The sequence below is a fragment of the Caretta caretta genome, chromosome 4 (genome assembly GCF_965140235.1).
Source record: "Caretta caretta isolate rCarCar2 chromosome 4, rCarCar1.hap1, whole genome shotgun sequence".
Taxonomy (NCBI): domain Eukaryota; kingdom Metazoa; phylum Chordata; order Testudines; family Cheloniidae; genus Caretta; species Caretta caretta.
Genome location: NC_134209.1, coordinates 63423567 through 63442679, shown reverse-complemented (window position 1 = coordinate 63442679; position 19113 = coordinate 63423567). Strand labels below are relative to the sequence as shown.

General features: G+C 38.7%; 1 protein-coding gene across 9 annotated transcripts in view; it reads left to right on the top strand.

Annotated features, from left to right (window-relative positions):
- The window catches only part of INPP4B (inositol polyphosphate-4-phosphatase type II B), a 476089-nt gene that overhangs the window by 333348 nt on the left and 123628 nt on the right, over positions 1-19113 (top strand). For all 9 annotated transcript variants that reach the window (XM_048847033.2, XM_048847031.2, XM_048847032.2 and 6 more), the window contains 2 exons: positions 6313-6417; positions 15276-15384. In XM_048847033.2, coding sequence (XP_048702990.2) covers positions 6313-6417; positions 15276-15384 — 214 coding nt within the window. The remainder of the gene's footprint in view (positions 1-6312; positions 6418-15275; positions 15385-19113) is intronic.

Here is a 19113-nt window from a genome sequence, read left to right as displayed (position 1 = left end):
ATGCAGCTGCGTGGGACACCAGGAAATTTGTTGCCATTTGGTGCCCCAAATTTCCTGGTGCCCTATGCAGCTGCATAGTTTGTGTATGGGTAGGGACGGCCCTGACACACACACACACACACACACACACACACACACACGAAAGCTTTTGCTCAAATAAATTTGTTAGTCTCTAAGGTGCCACAAGTACTCCTTTTCTTTTTACACTCTCTCTCTCACACACTCACTCTTACACCCCCACCCCCAAAGAAGATCTGTTCAGAATAGCTTTCCATTGGACTAGATGCTATATAAACATCAGAGAGTCACTTGTCTGCAAGTATATGGTTAAGAGGTTGCATTAGTCAAAGGGTTCATCTGCCATGCTCTGAAGTATTTTGTACTGGCCATTACTGTAGGCAGGATACTGCAATAGATGAACCACTGGTCTGATCCATTATGGCAATTCCTATGTTCCTTTCTTTGAACCGAGACAGAGTTTTTGAAATATTTTGTTAATGTATTATATTTTGAAGGTGTCCCATATATCATCATACACAAAGCAACAAACACAGAATTTTTATGAAGTCAATAAAAAAAACCCAGCACTTCTAAGAAAACATTCGAATAACCTTTCAAGATAAAAAAAGACAATATAGTATATTAAACATAAATCTTGAAAAACTGGTAATACGCCAACTTTCTTTGAGCACGTTGATGAAGCTTATTAATCTGTTTTAACTGTGTTCTGAGATTACAGAAACAGATCATAGAGTCTAAGGTTATTTATGAGAACAAAAGAAGCATATACAACAAAGATACCAAAAGAAAACTAATAATATGAAGATGGTAAATAAAATATGAACAGATAATAAGTAGAAGGCTAACACTCAAATCCCTCCTTAAAACTTACTACTTCCTCAAGATCTTTTAGTGCTAATCTACCACTGAAAGATGTTTGATTGAGATGCATAAAAATGTGCTGCTTTAACGTTGCCTTCCAAAGTGGCATAATTTGCTATTTTAAAAAATTGACTTTAGTGGAACCATTGAGATGTGTGCACTTACCATAGTCAAGTAACTGTATAATGTTTTGCTGTGACCATTGCATTTCTTCACTTCATCTTCCTTGTTATTTTTTTATTTTCACTTATTGAGTTACAGTAAAATTATATTATAAACTTGTCAGGTTAGGGATCATACCTGTGTATTTGCTCTGAAAGTCCTTGCACACTTTTGCGCACTGCATAAGTCATAAATATTTAATATTCCATACCGAGACCCCACACCTGCATTCTACTCTCTGAGAGCAGTGCAGGATCAAGCTCCAAAAATGTATGTTTAGATGTATGTGTTGCCCACTTACGGCTCCAAAAGTCAGGGAATGCTTGCCCATGAAGCCTTCGCTGAGATTCAGTATTGTGCCTCTAAGGGTATGTCTCCACTTTGGAGTTAGCCTGGGTGATTTGCAGGTTAGCCTAGCTTGAGTTTGAGCAGCCATACTGCAGAGCCGTACCCTAGTTACTGTGTCCTCACTCGTGCTGCACTCCCCAGCGTGTGTCACTGAGACTTCTGGGGGCATCTCCCATGGTTCGTATGTGCTGCAGTAAGGTGAACCGCTCTATGTTTCTGTCCCAGGGAATTTTAAAGGAACTTCTCTGGCCCACATGGGGAACTGTGGGAAGGCTACAATAGAGGACTATCATGCATTCAAGTGATTTAGCGTGCATCCTCACTGCAAAATGGTTGGATTACCAATCTGTGTGAAAGAGGAACCAGGGCTTTAACCCAGATGTTTAGCCATGTTAGCTAGCCCCATTTGGAAGTACCACTTAACTCAAGTGCCTTGGGTATGTGAAGAGGAGGGGGCTTAGGGGCACTGTCCAAATAAATTCTGCAGTCAAGACATACCCTTTAGAGGCATACCACAAAACTTCAGCCTGGGGGTCGGGGAGTGCTAAGGTGGCTTTAAGCCACCTTTGTGCCTATCTGATCCTGGGCTTGTCCAGGGACTAGAGAGGCCTCCGGTGTAACTTAGGCCCCCAGGGCTGTCTGAGTTATGACAGTTTCCTGGGCTGCAGGCCTGCGTGGAATCTACGGGCACACCTGTGTGCCAGTGCTTGCAAGGTGCCCCTGAAGAGGCAGCTGACTCTAGTTCCTATCCCAAGGGAGTCCTCCTCTGCCCAGATACGGAGCTTTTAGGTCCCGTTCGTTATTCTCCAGCCCTGTTATATGGTGTAAAGTGGCTAGAATGAGGGTGAGGAACTCACCCCTTGACATTGACCCCTTGAGTATATGATGCAGCCTTTAATTACATCCTAGCCACTATGGATGTTGAAGCCCTCTACACCAACATTCCACACAAAGATGGACTACAAGCCGTCAGGAACACTATCCCCGATAATGTCACGGCAAACCTGGTGGCTGAACTTTGTGACTTTGTCCTCACCCATAACTATTTCACATTTGGGGACAATGTATACCTTCAAATCATGGGCACTGCCATGGCCCCGCAGTATGCCAACATTTTTATGGCTAACTTAGAACAACGCTTCCTCAGCTCTCGTCCCCTAATTCCCCTACTCTGCTTGCACTACATTGATGACATCTTCATCATCTGGACGCATTTTAAAGAAGCCCTTGAGGAATTCCACCATGATTTCAACAATTTCCATCCCACCATCAACCTCAGCCTGGACCAGTCCACACAAGAGATCCACTTCCTGGACACTATGGTGCTAATAAGCGATGGTCACATAAACACCACCCTACACGGGAAACCTACCGACCGCTATGCCTACCTACATGCCTCCAGCTTTCATCCAGACCACATCACATGATCCATTGTCTACAGCCAAGCTCTACAATACAACCGCATTTGCTCCAACCCCTCAGACAAACACCTACAAGATCTCTCTCAAGCATTCTTACAACTACAATACCCACCTGCTGAAGTGAAGAAACAGATTGACAGATCCAGAAGAGTACCCAGAAGTTACCTACTCCAGGACAGGCCCAACGAAGAAAATAACAGAACGCCACTAGCCATCACCTTCAGCCCCCAACTAAAACCTCTCCAACACATCAAGGATCTACAACCTATCCTGAAGGACGACCCATCACTCTCACAGATCTTGGGAGACAGGCCAGTCCCTGCTTACAGACAGCCCCCCAACCTGAAGCAAATACTTACCAGCAACCACACACCACACAACAGAACCACTAACCCAGGAACCTATCCTCGCAACAAAGCCCGTTGCCGACGGTGTCCACATATCTATTCAGGGGACACCATCATAGGGCCTAATCACATCAGCCACACTATCAGAGGCTCATTCACCTGCACATCTACCAGTGTGATATATGCCATCATGTGCCAGCAATGCCCCTCTGCCATGTACCTTGGCCAAACCAGACAGTCTCTATGTAAAAGAATAAATGGACAGAAATCAGATGTCAAGAATTATAACATTCAAAAACCAGTCGGAGATCACTTCAATCTCTTTGGTCACTCGATTATAGACCTAAAAGTGGCAATTCTTCAACAAAAAAAACTTCAAAAACAGACTCCAACGAGAGACCGCTGAATTGGAATTAATTTGCAAACTGGATACAATTAACTTAGGCTTGAATAAAGACTAGGAGTGGATGGGTCATTACACAAAGTAAAACTATTTCCCCATGTTTGTATCCCCTTCTCCCCCTCCGCTGTTCCTCAGACGTTCTTGTCAACTGCTGGAAATGGCCCACCTTGATTATCACTACAAAAGGTTTTTTCCCCCCTGCTCTCCTGCTGGTAATAGCTCACCTTACCTGATCACTTTCCTTACAGTGTGTATGGTAACACCCATTGTTTCATTGTCTCTGTGTATATAAATCTCCCCACTGTATTTTCCACTGAATGCATCTGATGAAGTGAGCGGTAGCTCATGAAAGCTTATGCTCAAATAAATTTGTTAGTCTCTAAGGTGCCACAAGTCCTCCTTATCATCACATACTGTTTCTTCAGTAATACAATACAGTATCATACCACTTGTATGCATCCTGAGATATACTTTTTATTCTTTGGAACTGTAATTTCATTATCATAAAGGTACATCTTAATTGATAGAGGTTTTTTAAATCTCTTCAAGAAACGTTGCAAGTTTTCTCAGCACTTACATACTAAACAGTTTCTTTTGACCCAAATCACAGATGTCATTATGTGTAATGTAATAACTCAGGTGATAAGGTTTATCTAATTTATCTGTGAAGTTAGGTGTCCTATATAACAATATACTTTCACTATTCTCTGCTGTGTAGCTGGGTCCCAATCCTTCAGAGACTTATACACACACTTAACGTTCTGCTCTGTGAGTAACCCTTCCTCTGGATTTACTGACTATCTCCTTATCTCTTTTTAACATATATCTTCACACACAAACAGAATGTTTCATTCTGTTTCACACTCCCCTCAAAAAATTCCATTTCATTCTACATCATATCAATTATTTATGCAAAAGTACTCTTTGATATCTTACAGCCAGATACTGTGAGGTGCTAAGCACCTCCTTTGAGACATTGATTGCTGTCAAGTTGAGTATTTACAGCCTTGTCTGAAAACTGAAACTTGTAAAGTTCTTGGTATTTCTTCCATGATAATTGCTAGACATGTACAGTATGCCGGCATTACCACCAACTGTTTTTCATTGATAAAGTGTGAAAATACCAAATATTTGACATCTCAGAATCAGGAGGAAACCTTTCTGCCTGTGCTGCTGATTTATAGCTACATTGTCAGTCATGTTGTTTCCCTGTCTTCCACTGACAACATTAGTGTGTGTCCCAATCCCCTTGACAATCAAATCGGTACAGGCATTTCCTTCACTGTAAACCGAGTGTTGGTTTTATAATAAGCTTTCCTCCTTTCATTTTACAAATTGTCAATTAAGTTCTCATGTTTTCTTGTCACATATTAATATGTTTCTGTAGAACAAAGTATTTATTGGTTCCTGTATACAATCTCACCACCCATTATTTGTTTTAATTTGTTTTTATCACAATTTTTTCTTCCTCAGCTTTTTCCCTATAGACTACATTGCACTCTTCTCTCCCACAAAGGGATTCATCTTTCCACATGCTGTTTTCAGAAATGTGTCCCTAGACTTTTTCAGTAAAATAAGATGATAATGCAGAATAAAATTAAATGCATATTTTAACCTGTCCTGCCTGGGTTTTCTTCTTTATTGGAGGAGGGGGAGGGGGAAACAAGAAAAGGAGTGTGGTGCTTGATATTAACATGTAAAAAAATAAGGGTCAGAAGTCTCTGTGGTCCTATATATACAAATCTGGTTTATTCATTACTTCATTTTCATTGTTTAGAGGAAAATGTAGGATTAAAGGAACACTTTCAAGATTGTCAAACCCAAAATATTACTTATGGTACCTTTAAAATTACAAATGTAATTTTGCTACAATTCCTGAATCTCTTTTCCCCCAAAATGACTTTGAATGCAAATGGAAAATGCCCACACTCCTGTGTGGTCTTAGAAAAACAAAGCCAGAATAGCATTTCTCTGCAAGCACTACAGATAATGATAATTTTCAATACAGTGCTTAATCATAAGAACAGACAGGCATAGAAAGGGCAAATTACAAGCTACTACATCATGTATATATACCATCAAAAATCAGCTGGTAAATTAGCTTTTTGGCCTACCAGTATTGACAGTGTTCCTTTAAACATTCAAAATAACTTTACTTAGTTACTCATAATCTCATATTTTAGATGTGATGATTATAAAGTGTATAGTCAAATCTTTTCAGCACATTGTGGGTAGTTTATTATCACGTTGTCATTTTAGAAAGAGGGTGTATTTATAATGACTTCTACTGAAATGTGAACAATTCAAAGTTTTTTGTTTGCACTTTCAGGAAATAATATTCTAGTTAGTACATTTGTTTTGCTTTTAAAAAAAATTGAAAGTTCTCACTTGCTAGTGGAAATATGTAGTGTCATATCTCTATGCCCCTGTATTTTTAGCACAATATAAACTCAATATATGTTAACTGTGGCATCATTTCCAGCATGCTGTGGACTAATTCTAGGAAGCAGGAACAATGTCTCTCAGCAAATTAGATTGTTCTGTGAATTAAAAGCTGTTTTGTTGACTGGAATATGGATGCATGCTGAGACGCAGTTAGCAAACCATTCTTTTCTTAATACACGATTACACATTGAAAGTAAATTAAAGAATGCCACTAACGTACAAGTATTGTCCTAACATTTAAAAAAAAAGACAAAACATCTGCTGGGTGCTTGAGATAATGATGCTTTAAACTTTTGTTTTCTAGGATCTTCTTTCAAATCAAGTTGTAGTAAAGGAGAAAAGACACTAGAATTTGTTCCAGTAAATCTCCATCTGCAAAGAATGCATGTGCACAGTCCTCGGTTGAAAGGTAAAGTATATTCCAGAGAAATGTTCTAGTTGTGTCACACTACAGTGTGGTTTATATATAATCAGAAAGTTTGTATTCCTTTTTAACCCTTTATAAACTCCATGCATTTTAACTCATAGTGGTGCTGTTCAAAAATCTCCAATTTCTTCGATAATAAACCATTGTAACTTGACAAAGAAGAATGGTGCTTAGACAGGTGTCTCTTCAGGTTAGGCACTATATTTTCAATAGTACTAAAACACTTTTTTCATATAATGCCAAATCTTGGTCACTTTGAGGTAATTGGGAGATTTTTGCTTTGACTTCAGTGGAACCAAGATTTGGCACATGCTGTTTAAACTTGGTCAACATGGTCCATGAAGTGGTATGATAGGGAAGTAGTTAAATGGCTCAGTTTCCTTTTCATTAACTCCTTTTCATTACAGTAGGCTTTTCAGTAGATTTGTGTGCAACTGGCTGGCATGAGTTCACATTGATTTTAGGGCTGGGAGATTAGAGAGAAAAATTATTCACAAAAATTATAGTGACTTCCAAAGAGAATTTTGCTTAAGCTCTGTTTGCAATAGTTTTGTTTGCTTTTGATCAACATTCATCCAAGGAAAGATTTGTTTGTTAAAATGTTTGTGGAAAATGAATTCTTAAACCTTAGCTGAGATTTATATAATCATAAAACATAAGCAGAAATAGTTTATGAAGATTAGGTCAGCTGATCAGGGAACAGAAACCATACCATGTACCTGGGGTAACCAGTCACACAGTTCAAGCATTCAGCTATGGATACTGAATATTCAAAGGAATACTTGCAGCAAACTATTAACAAGTAATCCACAGGCTGTAATTTGTTTGCATAATATATTCAATAAACAATTTCAGACAGTGTACAAATTTCTAACAAATACGGGTATGTTGTTGCGTTAATGAACAAGAAAAAGGATCGAATTAATTAATAAATTGTGTGGTGTTCAGGTCTAGTTTAAATTAACTTTTGCAACTGTCTCAGTGTATGTAATGTATGTACCCTTTGAATTTTGGTTTATGGTTGTGGTTTGTTAGAACCCAGTATTGTAGCCATGTAATAATTATAGCAGTAATTATAAGATAAAGGAGTGGAATTGATAGAATGCAAGAGACCTATAGGCCTAGCTAAGAATAGCTTAAGCAGTTAGCATAAGCGTAAGGCCTTATAGCCTGGGTAGGAGTAATTGCTCAAAGAGTTAGCATATTTAAGTAAACTAATAGTAACGATAAGTCACAAGACTTTATTCATTGTTTTGTCATAATCACAAGTGTTACAAACTGCTGATTGGTACAAACTGCCTTCTCGCAGTTATCTATCTGAGTATTTTTGGAGGGGAATATTAGCTAAGTAATATTACCATAGTAATCCAACTGATGTATATGTTAATACGTTTTGCTTAATTAATATACTAACCTATAGGATAAGGGCACCCCAATATTATGAGGGTGAGGAAGTTAAGATATGTTAAAGGAGGGAAGAGCTATGCATATATATGCATGAGGAAGACTATCAAGGCCTATAAAACATCTGGTCTCAGCTCAGGTACAGCTGTTGAAGTTTGTCATCTGCATGCCAGAGTTAGACAAGGATCTGCCTCAACCTTTAGAGCTCTCCCCAAGGATAGAGTGATAGAGTGAGTGAGTATATACCTGGTAATGGTGCCGGTTGCTCTGACAGTTTTATATTAAATCGCTTTACTTGTTTGCATTGTTTTATTTATTGGACTAATCATTGTAATCATAACACTTTTACAGTTACACAAGGTCTTCCCTGAGTGTGAGTGTTGCTGTCATGGCTGTGCCCCATAGGGCTCCTTGAATAATTCTGAAAATAGTGGGCCTGATCTTGAGACAAGAACCTACCAAATTTCAGAGTCCTAACTGGGCAAACTAAGCCAATAACCTAATCAATGAACAATCAAAAGATCAGGCAACAATATGGAAAAAGCAAAATTCTAAACAAGGCCAATGAGTTTTGTGAAGTCCTATGTGTTCCTCTTGAGTTTGCACGCAATAGGATTTGCAGGGAATGGTTTCATCCAGAAGGCTTATCACATGATCAACTGTTATTATAAAACCAAAATGAAGCTTCAAAGTTCAGTCTGAAAAAATACCTGCTGCTCCAGAGGCAGTAACGGTTTCACTTTCCATTTTGCTCTAGTGTTTGTGGGCCCTTGGGGTTAGAGTCCATTCTTTTAAGCTTGCAGAATGATATTTAAGCAGTAGTGATCCTTGTACGAGATGTTTGTGGAGAGAACGAGCACTGTTTACCCTCTGTAGAGTATCTTTTGTATGCGGAGTAACTGAGAAAGTTATTACAATAAAAGAAGCTAGGTGGCCAGCCAATTTTTTCTTTTATTCTCCATCAAAATTATCTGCCAAATCCTGAAGGCCATACTCAGACAAAATGCCCATTGAAGTTAATAAGTATTTTGCCTGAGTAGATGTCAGAATTTGGCCCAATGTTAAAACTTTATGAAGGATGTAGAACTAATTCCACTGAAATGTCTTAAGGCTTTACTAAGTGCCAGCTATAGACTTAGTGTGACCTATGGTGAAGCTGGGAGTTTCTGGCATTGAATACAGGCTTTGAGAAATTAAGCAGTTGCTACTAAGTTCCTTTAGAGAAATCGGAAGGATTCTGTTTTATTAAGGGTCTGTTTCTGAGATTAATAATTAGTGATAGTCGGGGTCTTATTTTTAGAAATGCTGAACACCCATAGCCACAGTTGAAGTCAATGGGAGTTGCGGATGCTCAGCCCCTCTACAAATCAGGTCCTGCAGGGTAGATTTGAGTTAAAGGGACAAGCTTCCGAAACAATGGAATCTTTGATAGTGGTTATGGAATTACGGGGAACAAGGATTTCAGATGTAGGACTTTAATTTGTGTTGTGAGTTTTCCTTGAACTACCAGTGAGCGGTTTGGTATTATATGGGGTTTCCACACTAATTATTGCACTAGTTGTGGGGCTTATTTTACAGAAAATGTGTGCGATCATTTTTGCATTGGGAAGTGGTTTGCTGAGACAGTATGTTATGAAGGGATTTGTTAAAGATTGATGCTTGGTAGAGTCAGGATATAGGGCTGAGATGACGGGATTTTAAATAAGAGTTGGTTTCTCTGATTATGATAATTTGTGTTAATTTCCAAAGTGACGTGAGATGTTCTCTGGGCTCTTTTCTTTCCCTTGCCTCTTTTTAGGCTGTGCCTCATTACTCTAGCTTCATTGACGGTGTGTGACGAAGTGGGAATGTTGTTAATGTTTTCTCTGAATATGTATGTGCCTCAGTTTCCCCTATGTGTTACTCAAGTATCTAGGCAGTGGGACAAAGGTGTGTGATACTTGCAGAGGCCCCTAGAGGGCAGATGTGACTGCCATATGGCTGCCTGGGCACAGACAATGGCCAACTCTGTATCCTGGCAACTGATGGCCGGGGCCCATCATCTGCAAGAATCAGCCGGAGGTGTTCGAGGACCAAGTCAGAGGTGGAGGCCAGGTGACCTGTTTGCCTGGGAAAGAGACACAGGAAGGAGGAGGGCAGCTAGGCGTGACTGAGGCTGGACTGCTGGAAGCTGGTCAGTCTCCTGGTTGAGACTTGGGGTGGGAGGGGAGCCCTGCGTTCTGGATCCCCCCAAGATGGACTTTGATGAATATTCCTAATTTCTCTGCTTACAAGATCTGTTCTACGCTGTGTTCCCAACGATTAATAACCCCTTGTGTTTTAGCTCACTGGCTGAGAGTCACTGCTGACTGCGGAGATGGGGCAGAATTCATATGGCCAGCATTTTTCTGTGCCCCCCACACACAGAAAAATGCAAAAAAAAATTTACCAGGGGATATGCACCTCTTCCCCGGCAGCCCAGGCAGCAGGTCTGTTCCAGCGTGCCTGGAGCAGCCTCAGAGACGGGGGAGGTGGGCTGGGTATGCATACCTATGTGGTTGATCACCTGGGGGGGGGGGGGGCTGGGCGTACATACGTGCCTATGAGAGAGAGAGAAAGAATGACTCTGTCCCTCTTGCTTGCTACTGCAGCTTGCTGGCATGGAAGGGTAAGGCTTTTTATTATGCACATGGCAGGCTAGAGGCAGAAATGTAGCCGCCTGCCTGATCTCATTGTCTGAGATACAAATGTAGCAGCCTGCCTACGTCGTAACATTGTTAATGTTCCTATTGTTAGTTAACTGTTCCCATTCTCAGTCAATTCACCCAGGAGCATAAAACCTGTGAAAATTTTAAGGCCCCTACACTGCCAGAGTGACGTAAAGGAGCCTTATAAATGACAATAAGGGAATACCCAGCTAGGAAGATCTATGTGCTTTCTCACTTTTTTCCTGTGCCAAAGTGACACAGTGGAGTTACATTGCAGCTCAGGATTTATTTTACTTACCGATTTAAAAAAAAAGACTTTGAGGGCAAATAAAACATTTACCAAGCAGTCAATAAAATGTCAGGACAATCAGAACCATGCACTTTCCAAAGTACCCAGCCAGGTCCAGGACAATGATTAGCAAAAGCATAATACCTCCTGAACATATATCATATTCAGCTGTCAAAGTGCATGATGTTTATTGAAACAGGTTTTATTTGACAAACACTAAAGACTTATGGCTTGCGTCAAATATATGCTCTGAGCAATATGTAGTACCTGCTAATCTTTTTGTGCTAAATTGCACTTTGACTTCCAGTATATCTTTCCTCATCTTATGCTTCACTTATCATGTTTCAGAGGGCATCCAGGATGTTCTTAAGAGGTTTGCAGAAAAAAATTAGCATGTAAACATTAATAGAGATAGTGATTAAACAAGTTGATGAGTCATAAAGCTGTCATTAACCCTGAAACTGTCAGACTTCTTTAATATTGTGATACAAGGCGGGTTTTAATTCCATCTATTAGTATTTCATTCTAAGATGCCCGAAGTCAGTTCTTGAGAGGTTGGAGATTATGTGGGAGGAATGTTTGATGGCACTTACAAATGCAAATTTGTGCAAAATTGGTGACTTTATACCATACTTTCAAATTTTATATATCAACATAACAAATGAGCTCTCCTTGCAAACTCTTAGAGCCACATTTTCAAATATGGGTGACTAAAATACTCCACGTTTGCATATGTTTATGGGGCATTTGAGTGGCTTATTTGCATAATTATCTAATCTTCATGCAACAAAAGGTGAAAACTCACTCTTTTGCAGAGAACCTGTGCATTACTAAAGTCACACTTAAACACTCAAAATAGTGCTTGTGGGATTTTAGTGCTGCATAGGCCTTGTTCTGATTACCTTTATGGGGCGAATTTCACCCCAAATGCCTATTTATACACAATTATTACAGATGTAATTTAATCACTCATGTCTGAAAATGTAGCTTTCCATGTGACGTGTGTGTGCGTGTGTGCTCGTTTATTATGATTTAGGGCTGGATTTCACTGGACTTTGGTTTAGACCTTTAATGAATACTCCCATTTAATATACTATACATATATGTTAAAATTTCCAATTTAACAAACAAACACTGAAGCCAGAAAATATTTCATTCTTTGTCAACTTTATTTATTTGTAAACACTATATTTTTTTTCTTATTATGATCCTGCAGGAGTTCTGACCATCTGTTGCCACAGCTTTTATTTACTTTCCTATCAGTGCTGTAACCCAGCAACAGCATTGGGAACACAGAAATGGAAAATAGGATACACCAAAGGGCACCAATACCTGAATCATGCATTCACAGGAAATCAATCATATGAAATAGAGCCACCACATTTTAATAGATTTTCCCTTTGAAAGAGATGAAGAGGAAGATGTTAGCCTTTAACCCAGTTCAGGAATATGCACATTCCTGAGAATCAAGGCTTGCACTAATGAATTGCTGTGCATTTTCTTTATAGTGTCTTTGTATACATTCACAGATTCTAGTAACTAGCTGCTTTAGTGTCTCCCCCAACCCTAAGCGATGTTCTGGTAGCAGTAATGGTCAGGCGTGTTTTTTTTCTAAGTTTGGCAATGAGATTGGGACCTTTCTTTTGGATGTGGAACAGATGTTGTAGACACTGATGTTTTTTGTGATCTCTAGGCTGCACTACTGCAGTAAGCGTTACAAGAAAACCAGCTGAAAGTTTCCAGTATTTCAAAAAGCAGTTGCTCACTTAATTGATTTGTAGAAAAATGGCCCCTGGAATTGAAAAAGTTTGTAAACAGTTGTCTTTTCTAATTTTTTTTGTTATGCAAAATTTGTTATATTTTAATTGAAATTTGTATGGAAGATATTATCAGCATTGTTTACCAACATCTGTTTTGGGGAAACAAAAACCGTCAGTGTTTTCAATAATGTTCATTAAAAAATAAACTATGTGGGTCTATTTGTAACCTTGAAAAATGAAAACAACTTGGAAGTTTCAATTTTTTTCATGAACTTTATTTTTAAATTTCAACCAGCTGAGATTGCAAGTATATTCAAAATAGGCTTCCAGTTTGCTTCTGATTGTAATATGAAGTATTGACTGTACTCTGTGAAGCAATACGTGAATTTACATATTATCCTAACAGTTGAGAACTGCTGATGCAGTTGCTGTAGTTGGACTAGATTTGTGAGAGGAGGCCCTGAGCTCTGGAACTGATCTTATAAAGCTTGTTTGCTGACCTTTCGAGCGGATTGTAAAACATCTTTTTATTCCAAGTTTGGGCTTGACAGTAAGTGATTGAGTGTAACATTTTGTATTTCTGCTTGGGGAGGAGTTTTCTTTTGATGATATTAAGGTCTTAATTTGTACTTGGTGTTAGTGTTTTCATGTTATAAGTTTTCAGAGGCTTGGGATGGATATTTTGTAAGTGTAAATAGCTTTATGAAAGTAATGGGATTTAAATAAAACATTCTTTATTTCCTACTCCTTTGCATTCCCTTCCCTCACATTCAGAAATAATAATTTTAAGATGTATTTTCAAATATCCCCATGCTTCACCAGTTTTGGGGTATACACGAGAGACTATTCGATGACTTACCACCCTTTATCACAACTTACTCTGAAATAACTGTGGTGAGAATTTACAAAACGGTTTATGGTAAAACAAGGGTTGTGCGCTCTCATTAGTGACCACCATGGGTGTTGACTTGATTTCAATATAAAATAATGCAAAACCACTGGGGTTTGACTTTTGAATGCTTCCCTTTTACATACTTCATGAGTTATCTATAAAAAAATTTAGATGCCATTATCTAGTTAACCTCACAGTTTCATCCTATTCTGTTTGAGTCACCATTGTTCTAAGAAATATAAGAACTTGGTTCCAGGTCCTCAAAGAGATATAGGTGACTAACTCCCATAGAAATCAGTGGGAGTTATGCACCTAGAGACCTTTGAGGATCTGGATTTTACTGTCATGTGTAGTCGTAGAACTCTAATAACCCAAGATTATATATTACAGATAAAACTATGGTGGGCCTGCAATGAATGGACTACTTAGAAATCCTGGAGCTCACCGGAGGCTAATGAAATTATTTCACTTCTGCTTTAAATGAGTTCTGAAGAGCAAGCATGCATCAGTATAAAATCAGTTTGAATGCATCTTCTTTGAAATTCAGCTTCACAAATAAAATACAGTCCATTTATGCAGTGTTCTTGCTTATAGGGACATTTGTCATCAGAATGCAAAAAAAAAAAAAAAAGACATGCTTTGGAGCCAAAAACTGAATATATTTAAAAACAGATAGCTTTCGAGACTGAGAGGATTCCATTTCAATTTAAATGTCAGGCTCCATCAATGGATACAACTAGTCTTAGCTGGAGAAAGATCCTCTTATGATTCCTTTGGGACAGATTTTTTAAAAGGCTCAAAAGGCCTCAGTTTTCACACCTATAGTCAACTGAGGGCACAAAAGTACAGCCATTATTAAATGCATATGTAAACAACAGCAGTTAGATTTCTAACATGAAGGTGAAATCAGATTTCTGTCTGTTACAATTTGTGCCAGCAGATAATTGTGCCTGCAGTTCACTGCTGGTACGCAAGGAAAGGGGCTGTTTTAAAAGTTTTCACCTTTTCCCATAAGACAGAGAAGAAATCCCTGTGGACTCCACAAGAGTTTAAAAGAAATCAAATACATAGAACTTTTCATTTTAAAATATTAAATGGCAGTGAATGACATGCTTACAGTCTGTATGTACCTGTATGAGAAGATTTTTGATAGGAGAAGGCTCTCTAATCTAGCAAGCAGAAGGTATACCCCTACCAAAGTCCAATGACTGGAAGCTGAAGCTAAATAAATTCAAATTAGAAATAAAGTGCAGATTTTAAATGGTGAGGGTGATTAGCCATTGGAGCAATTTACCTAGGAATGTGATGGATTCTCTGTCACTTGAAGTCCTTAAATCAAGATTAGATGTCTTTCTAAAGGATATACTTTAGCTCAGCTAGAAGTCATGGGCTTGATGCAGGAATCACTGGGTGAAATTCTGTGCCCTGTCTTCTGAGAGAAGTCAAACTAGTTGATTATAATGATCCTTCTGGCTATAATATCTATGGATTTCAACTTGACTGCAAATTAAGCGACCTAAGACACTATAAAGAGAAATACACAAAAGGCCAATTTGAATTGTACCTTAGTAAACTACAGAGCTAGGACATATTGTTCTACACTGTGGCATATCATTAAGGTAGCAATAAATCAGGTAAAATTCTAAGCTGGTTAGGTGTGCACGTGGCTTTGTGGAAAGATTGATTAGCTCTCTTTGCCTTTCAGAATCAGTCCCTCCATCTCCTGTAGAGTGGATTCAGCAGTGCAGCCATGCCCTGCACATGTGTATGCGTGTGCAAATCTCAGTACTTGTCTATTCCTGTTCCAGATGCTCTGTATGATGTCATCACAGTGGGAGCCCCTGCAGCACACTTTCAGGGATTTAAGAATGGTGGTCTTCGGAAACTGTTGAGTAAATTTGAGGCAGAAAGGCGAAAGTAAGTACTTCTATAAATAATGATGATCTGCTAATCAAATAATAAAACAGTCTTATTTATTAAATGCATAACAGATGGTCTGTTTGGACTAGTTAAGGCATCTTTCATGAAACAGTTCATTAATCTTCCTCTCTCCAATAGATTTCTTTAAATTTGTTTGGGATATTTTATTTAGGGCAAGATTTATTTTTTAACTCTGGACTCAACATTAAAGACCTTATAATGTTTTCTTTCTCTATTCCAGGGAGCCTAAGGAATATTTAAGATTGGAAACATGTTGCTAAGAAAGTGCTTTGTGCTAAGTAGAGAGTAATTGTAGCTACATTTCAATGTAGTTTCTTTTAATAGTTACATGTATCATGTCTATAGATAGCACTTTCCATTTTTCAGAGCACTATCGAAATGTTAAATAATCTTCACAAGTCCCCTGTGAAGTAGGTAAGAAAATATTATTATTCCCATTCTGCAAAATGGGAAGCAGATTCAGAGGGAGGGAAAAAAAGCCTTATTATCGCCCCAGTTCTGCAAAAGCACTTATGCGCATTCAACATTACACTTAAATATTTTGTTGACTAAGCATGTGCTGTGTGGAATTGGGGCCCTTCTGAAGTTCTGAGCAATTGCAACTCCCCCTGAATTCAACTTTAGTTGTTAGTTCTCTGTGCTTTTGAAATTCAGGCCTCCAATGACTAGGTCAAGCCTATACAGTCAATAAGTGGCACTTTGATTAGAACTCAAGGTACTGACTCCCACTGGCAAGCTCATTACTCTAGATCCCCATGATTCTCCATAGAAGAGAAACTACCTCTTCAATCTAATGCTCAGCAAAGTTTATTATTATTAACAGTATCACAAAGAATAAAACAGGAGATGATACAGATAAACTATTTATTTCAGTGTCACTTAGAAAAGGTTTTGCATTAACCCCTCAATGCACACAGCTTGTATTTTCTCTAGTCGTCCATCAATACAGAATGCATTTTAAGCTGTCAGCAGGAACTCCACACCTACCTCTCTGATGCCAAGGGAGCAAAATGAAATGCAATATATTTAGCTTTGAAGGCAAGTGAATGACGGAGCTGCTAGTTCATAACGTTCTAAAGCAGCACCAAGGGGTAGTGCTAGAAAATGGCTAGCTCACACATATCTGACACTTCAAAAACTATTATTTCTTTACTATTTTAAGTTGCATAGATATAAAAATTTTAAGGATAAAATTTCCCTGGACTGTTTACAGACAAGAAAGCTTTCAAGTGCAATGTAAATATCATTCAGTTTTAGAGATTTTCATGAAGTGGACTTGGTGCTGAGAGTAATTTCATGTTCTGTTGCCGGTGAATGGCTATACGTACAGAAGGCTGACCCCCTTCTCTCTCAAGAGTTGGGAGGCAAATGAGATTTGCATTCACAAATACAAAACAAATAATCATATAATGACATTTTATAAGGCAATTCTTCAAAAAAGGCCTCCAAAATTTGTGCCTTTTGCACACTAGCAAAAGTGTGCAAAACCTGTCTTTGTGTGAAAACTTGTGTGTGCAAACAATACTTTGCACTATTATACTGCCTTCTATCAGAGGGTCTCAAAGGACTTTACACAGATTAATGCATTAACCCTTTCAACATCTGTTTGTATTTTCATCCATGTTTTATGGGTAGAAAAACTAAAGCATAGAGACATTAAGGCCACTGTTTTCAAACTTGGAAGCCTAAAGTTACCTAAAGAGACAGTTACCTACGTATGTTAATTTCAGTAAGAACGGTTAGTGCTGAGCACCTTTGATAACCAGCCAGTTATTTAGCTGCCTAACTTAGTCCCCCATGTTTGAAAATTTTAACCAAAGTCTTACCAAAAGTGTGTGTCAAATTCAGGAATAGTGCCCAGTTCTTGACCATCCAAATCCTTTGCTTTCCCTTATGTGCATTCACATGCCAGTGTGCAAATGTGGATATTACATGTACAGATGAAAGTGCATGCTATTTTTAAAGTCCACTTTTGAAAATTTGGCCTTTAACATAAATATGTTTCGGGGAAAGCTTTTCCTTGTGGTAGTGAAGGCAAAAGACAGTGAAGTATAAGTGATGTTTTTCTTTCTGGCCATTGTTAAAGAAGATATCTCCTCCCCAAGTAGGATTCTGCCTTCCGAATCATGGCTGGTTTGACAGGAATGTGACTTTGCCCAGTACATTTGCTCTGGGCTGCCATACTCTCCCTCTTACCGCCCCCTCCTATTTTTCCCAGTGCATGTGTTGCACCTGCATCTGATTTCAAAGCTAAGGAGGATGGTGTGAGGTTCCTGAGATGCACAGTATGCCCTTAGCTATCAGAATCACATCTTACAAAGAGTTTAAATTTTAACATTTATTTTACACATGCTTGACCTCGTTGAAATATAGCTTCTTGAAGCTAGTTGAAATATACGAGAAACTATTCCAACATTGAAGTTTCCATTACACAACGCTCTTTGCTTCAGGAGTAGTTTGCTAGCTCGCCTTCAGAGTAGTTTCAGGATCCCATAGAGAGTGGGGACAGATATTGACTGTTATGTTTAGTGCTCTCTGTGTCTGAATTATTTAACAAGTACACTGAATTTTTTTACATATGTAAATGATTGAACAATATTTTAAAATGTATGTACGTTGCATTTGCTAGTGTATTTCATAAATTGAGTTTAATTATTCAAATTACTTCCCATTAGAATGATTTGCATTTGTATTGATACTTTCATTGAGAAAAGAACAGGAGTACTTGTGGCACCTTAGAGACTAACACATTTATTTGAGCATAAGCTTTCGTGTGCTACAGCTCACTTCATTGGATGCATAGAATGGAACATATAGTAAGAAGATATATCTATATCTATATATATACACACACACACACATACAGAGAACATGAAAAGTGGAGTAAGAGGCTAATTAATTAAGATGAGCTATTATCAGCAGGAGAAAAAAACTTTTGTAGTGATAATCAAGATGGTAATCAGTTGACAAGAAGGTGTGAGGATACTTAACATGGACAGATAGATTCAATATGTGTAATGACCCAGCCACTCCCAGTCTCTATTCAAACCCAAGTTAATGGTATCTAGTTTGCATATTAATTCAAGCTCAGCAGTTTCTCTTTGGAGTCTGTTTTTGAAGCTTTTCTGTTGCAAAATTGCCACCTTTAAGTCTGTTACTGAGTGGCCAGAGAGGTTGAAGTTTTCTCCTACTGGTTTTTGAATGTTATGATTCCTGATGTCAGACTTGTGTCCATTTATTCTTTTGTGTAGAGTCCGGTTTGGCCAATGTACATGGCAGAGGGACATCGCTGGCACATGATGGCATATATCACATTGGTAGATGTGCAGGTGAATGAGCTCCTGATGGTGTGGCTAATGTGATTAGGTCCTATGAGGGTGTCACTTGAATAAATATGTGGACAGAGTTGGCATCGGGCTTTGTTGCAAGGATAGGTTCCTGGGTTAGTATTTTTGTTATGTGGTTTGTGGTTGCTGGAGAGTATTTGCTTCAGTTAGGGGGGGCTGTCTGTAAGTGAGGACTGAGCTGTCTCCCAAGATCTGTGAGAGCGAGGGATCATTTTTCAGGATAGATTGTAGATCTTCGATGATGCGCTGGAGAAGTTTTAGTTGAGGGCTGAAGATGACAGCTGGTGGCGTTCTGTTATTTTCTTTGTTGGGCCTGTCCTGTAGTAGGTGACTTCTGGATACTCTTCTGGCTCTGTCA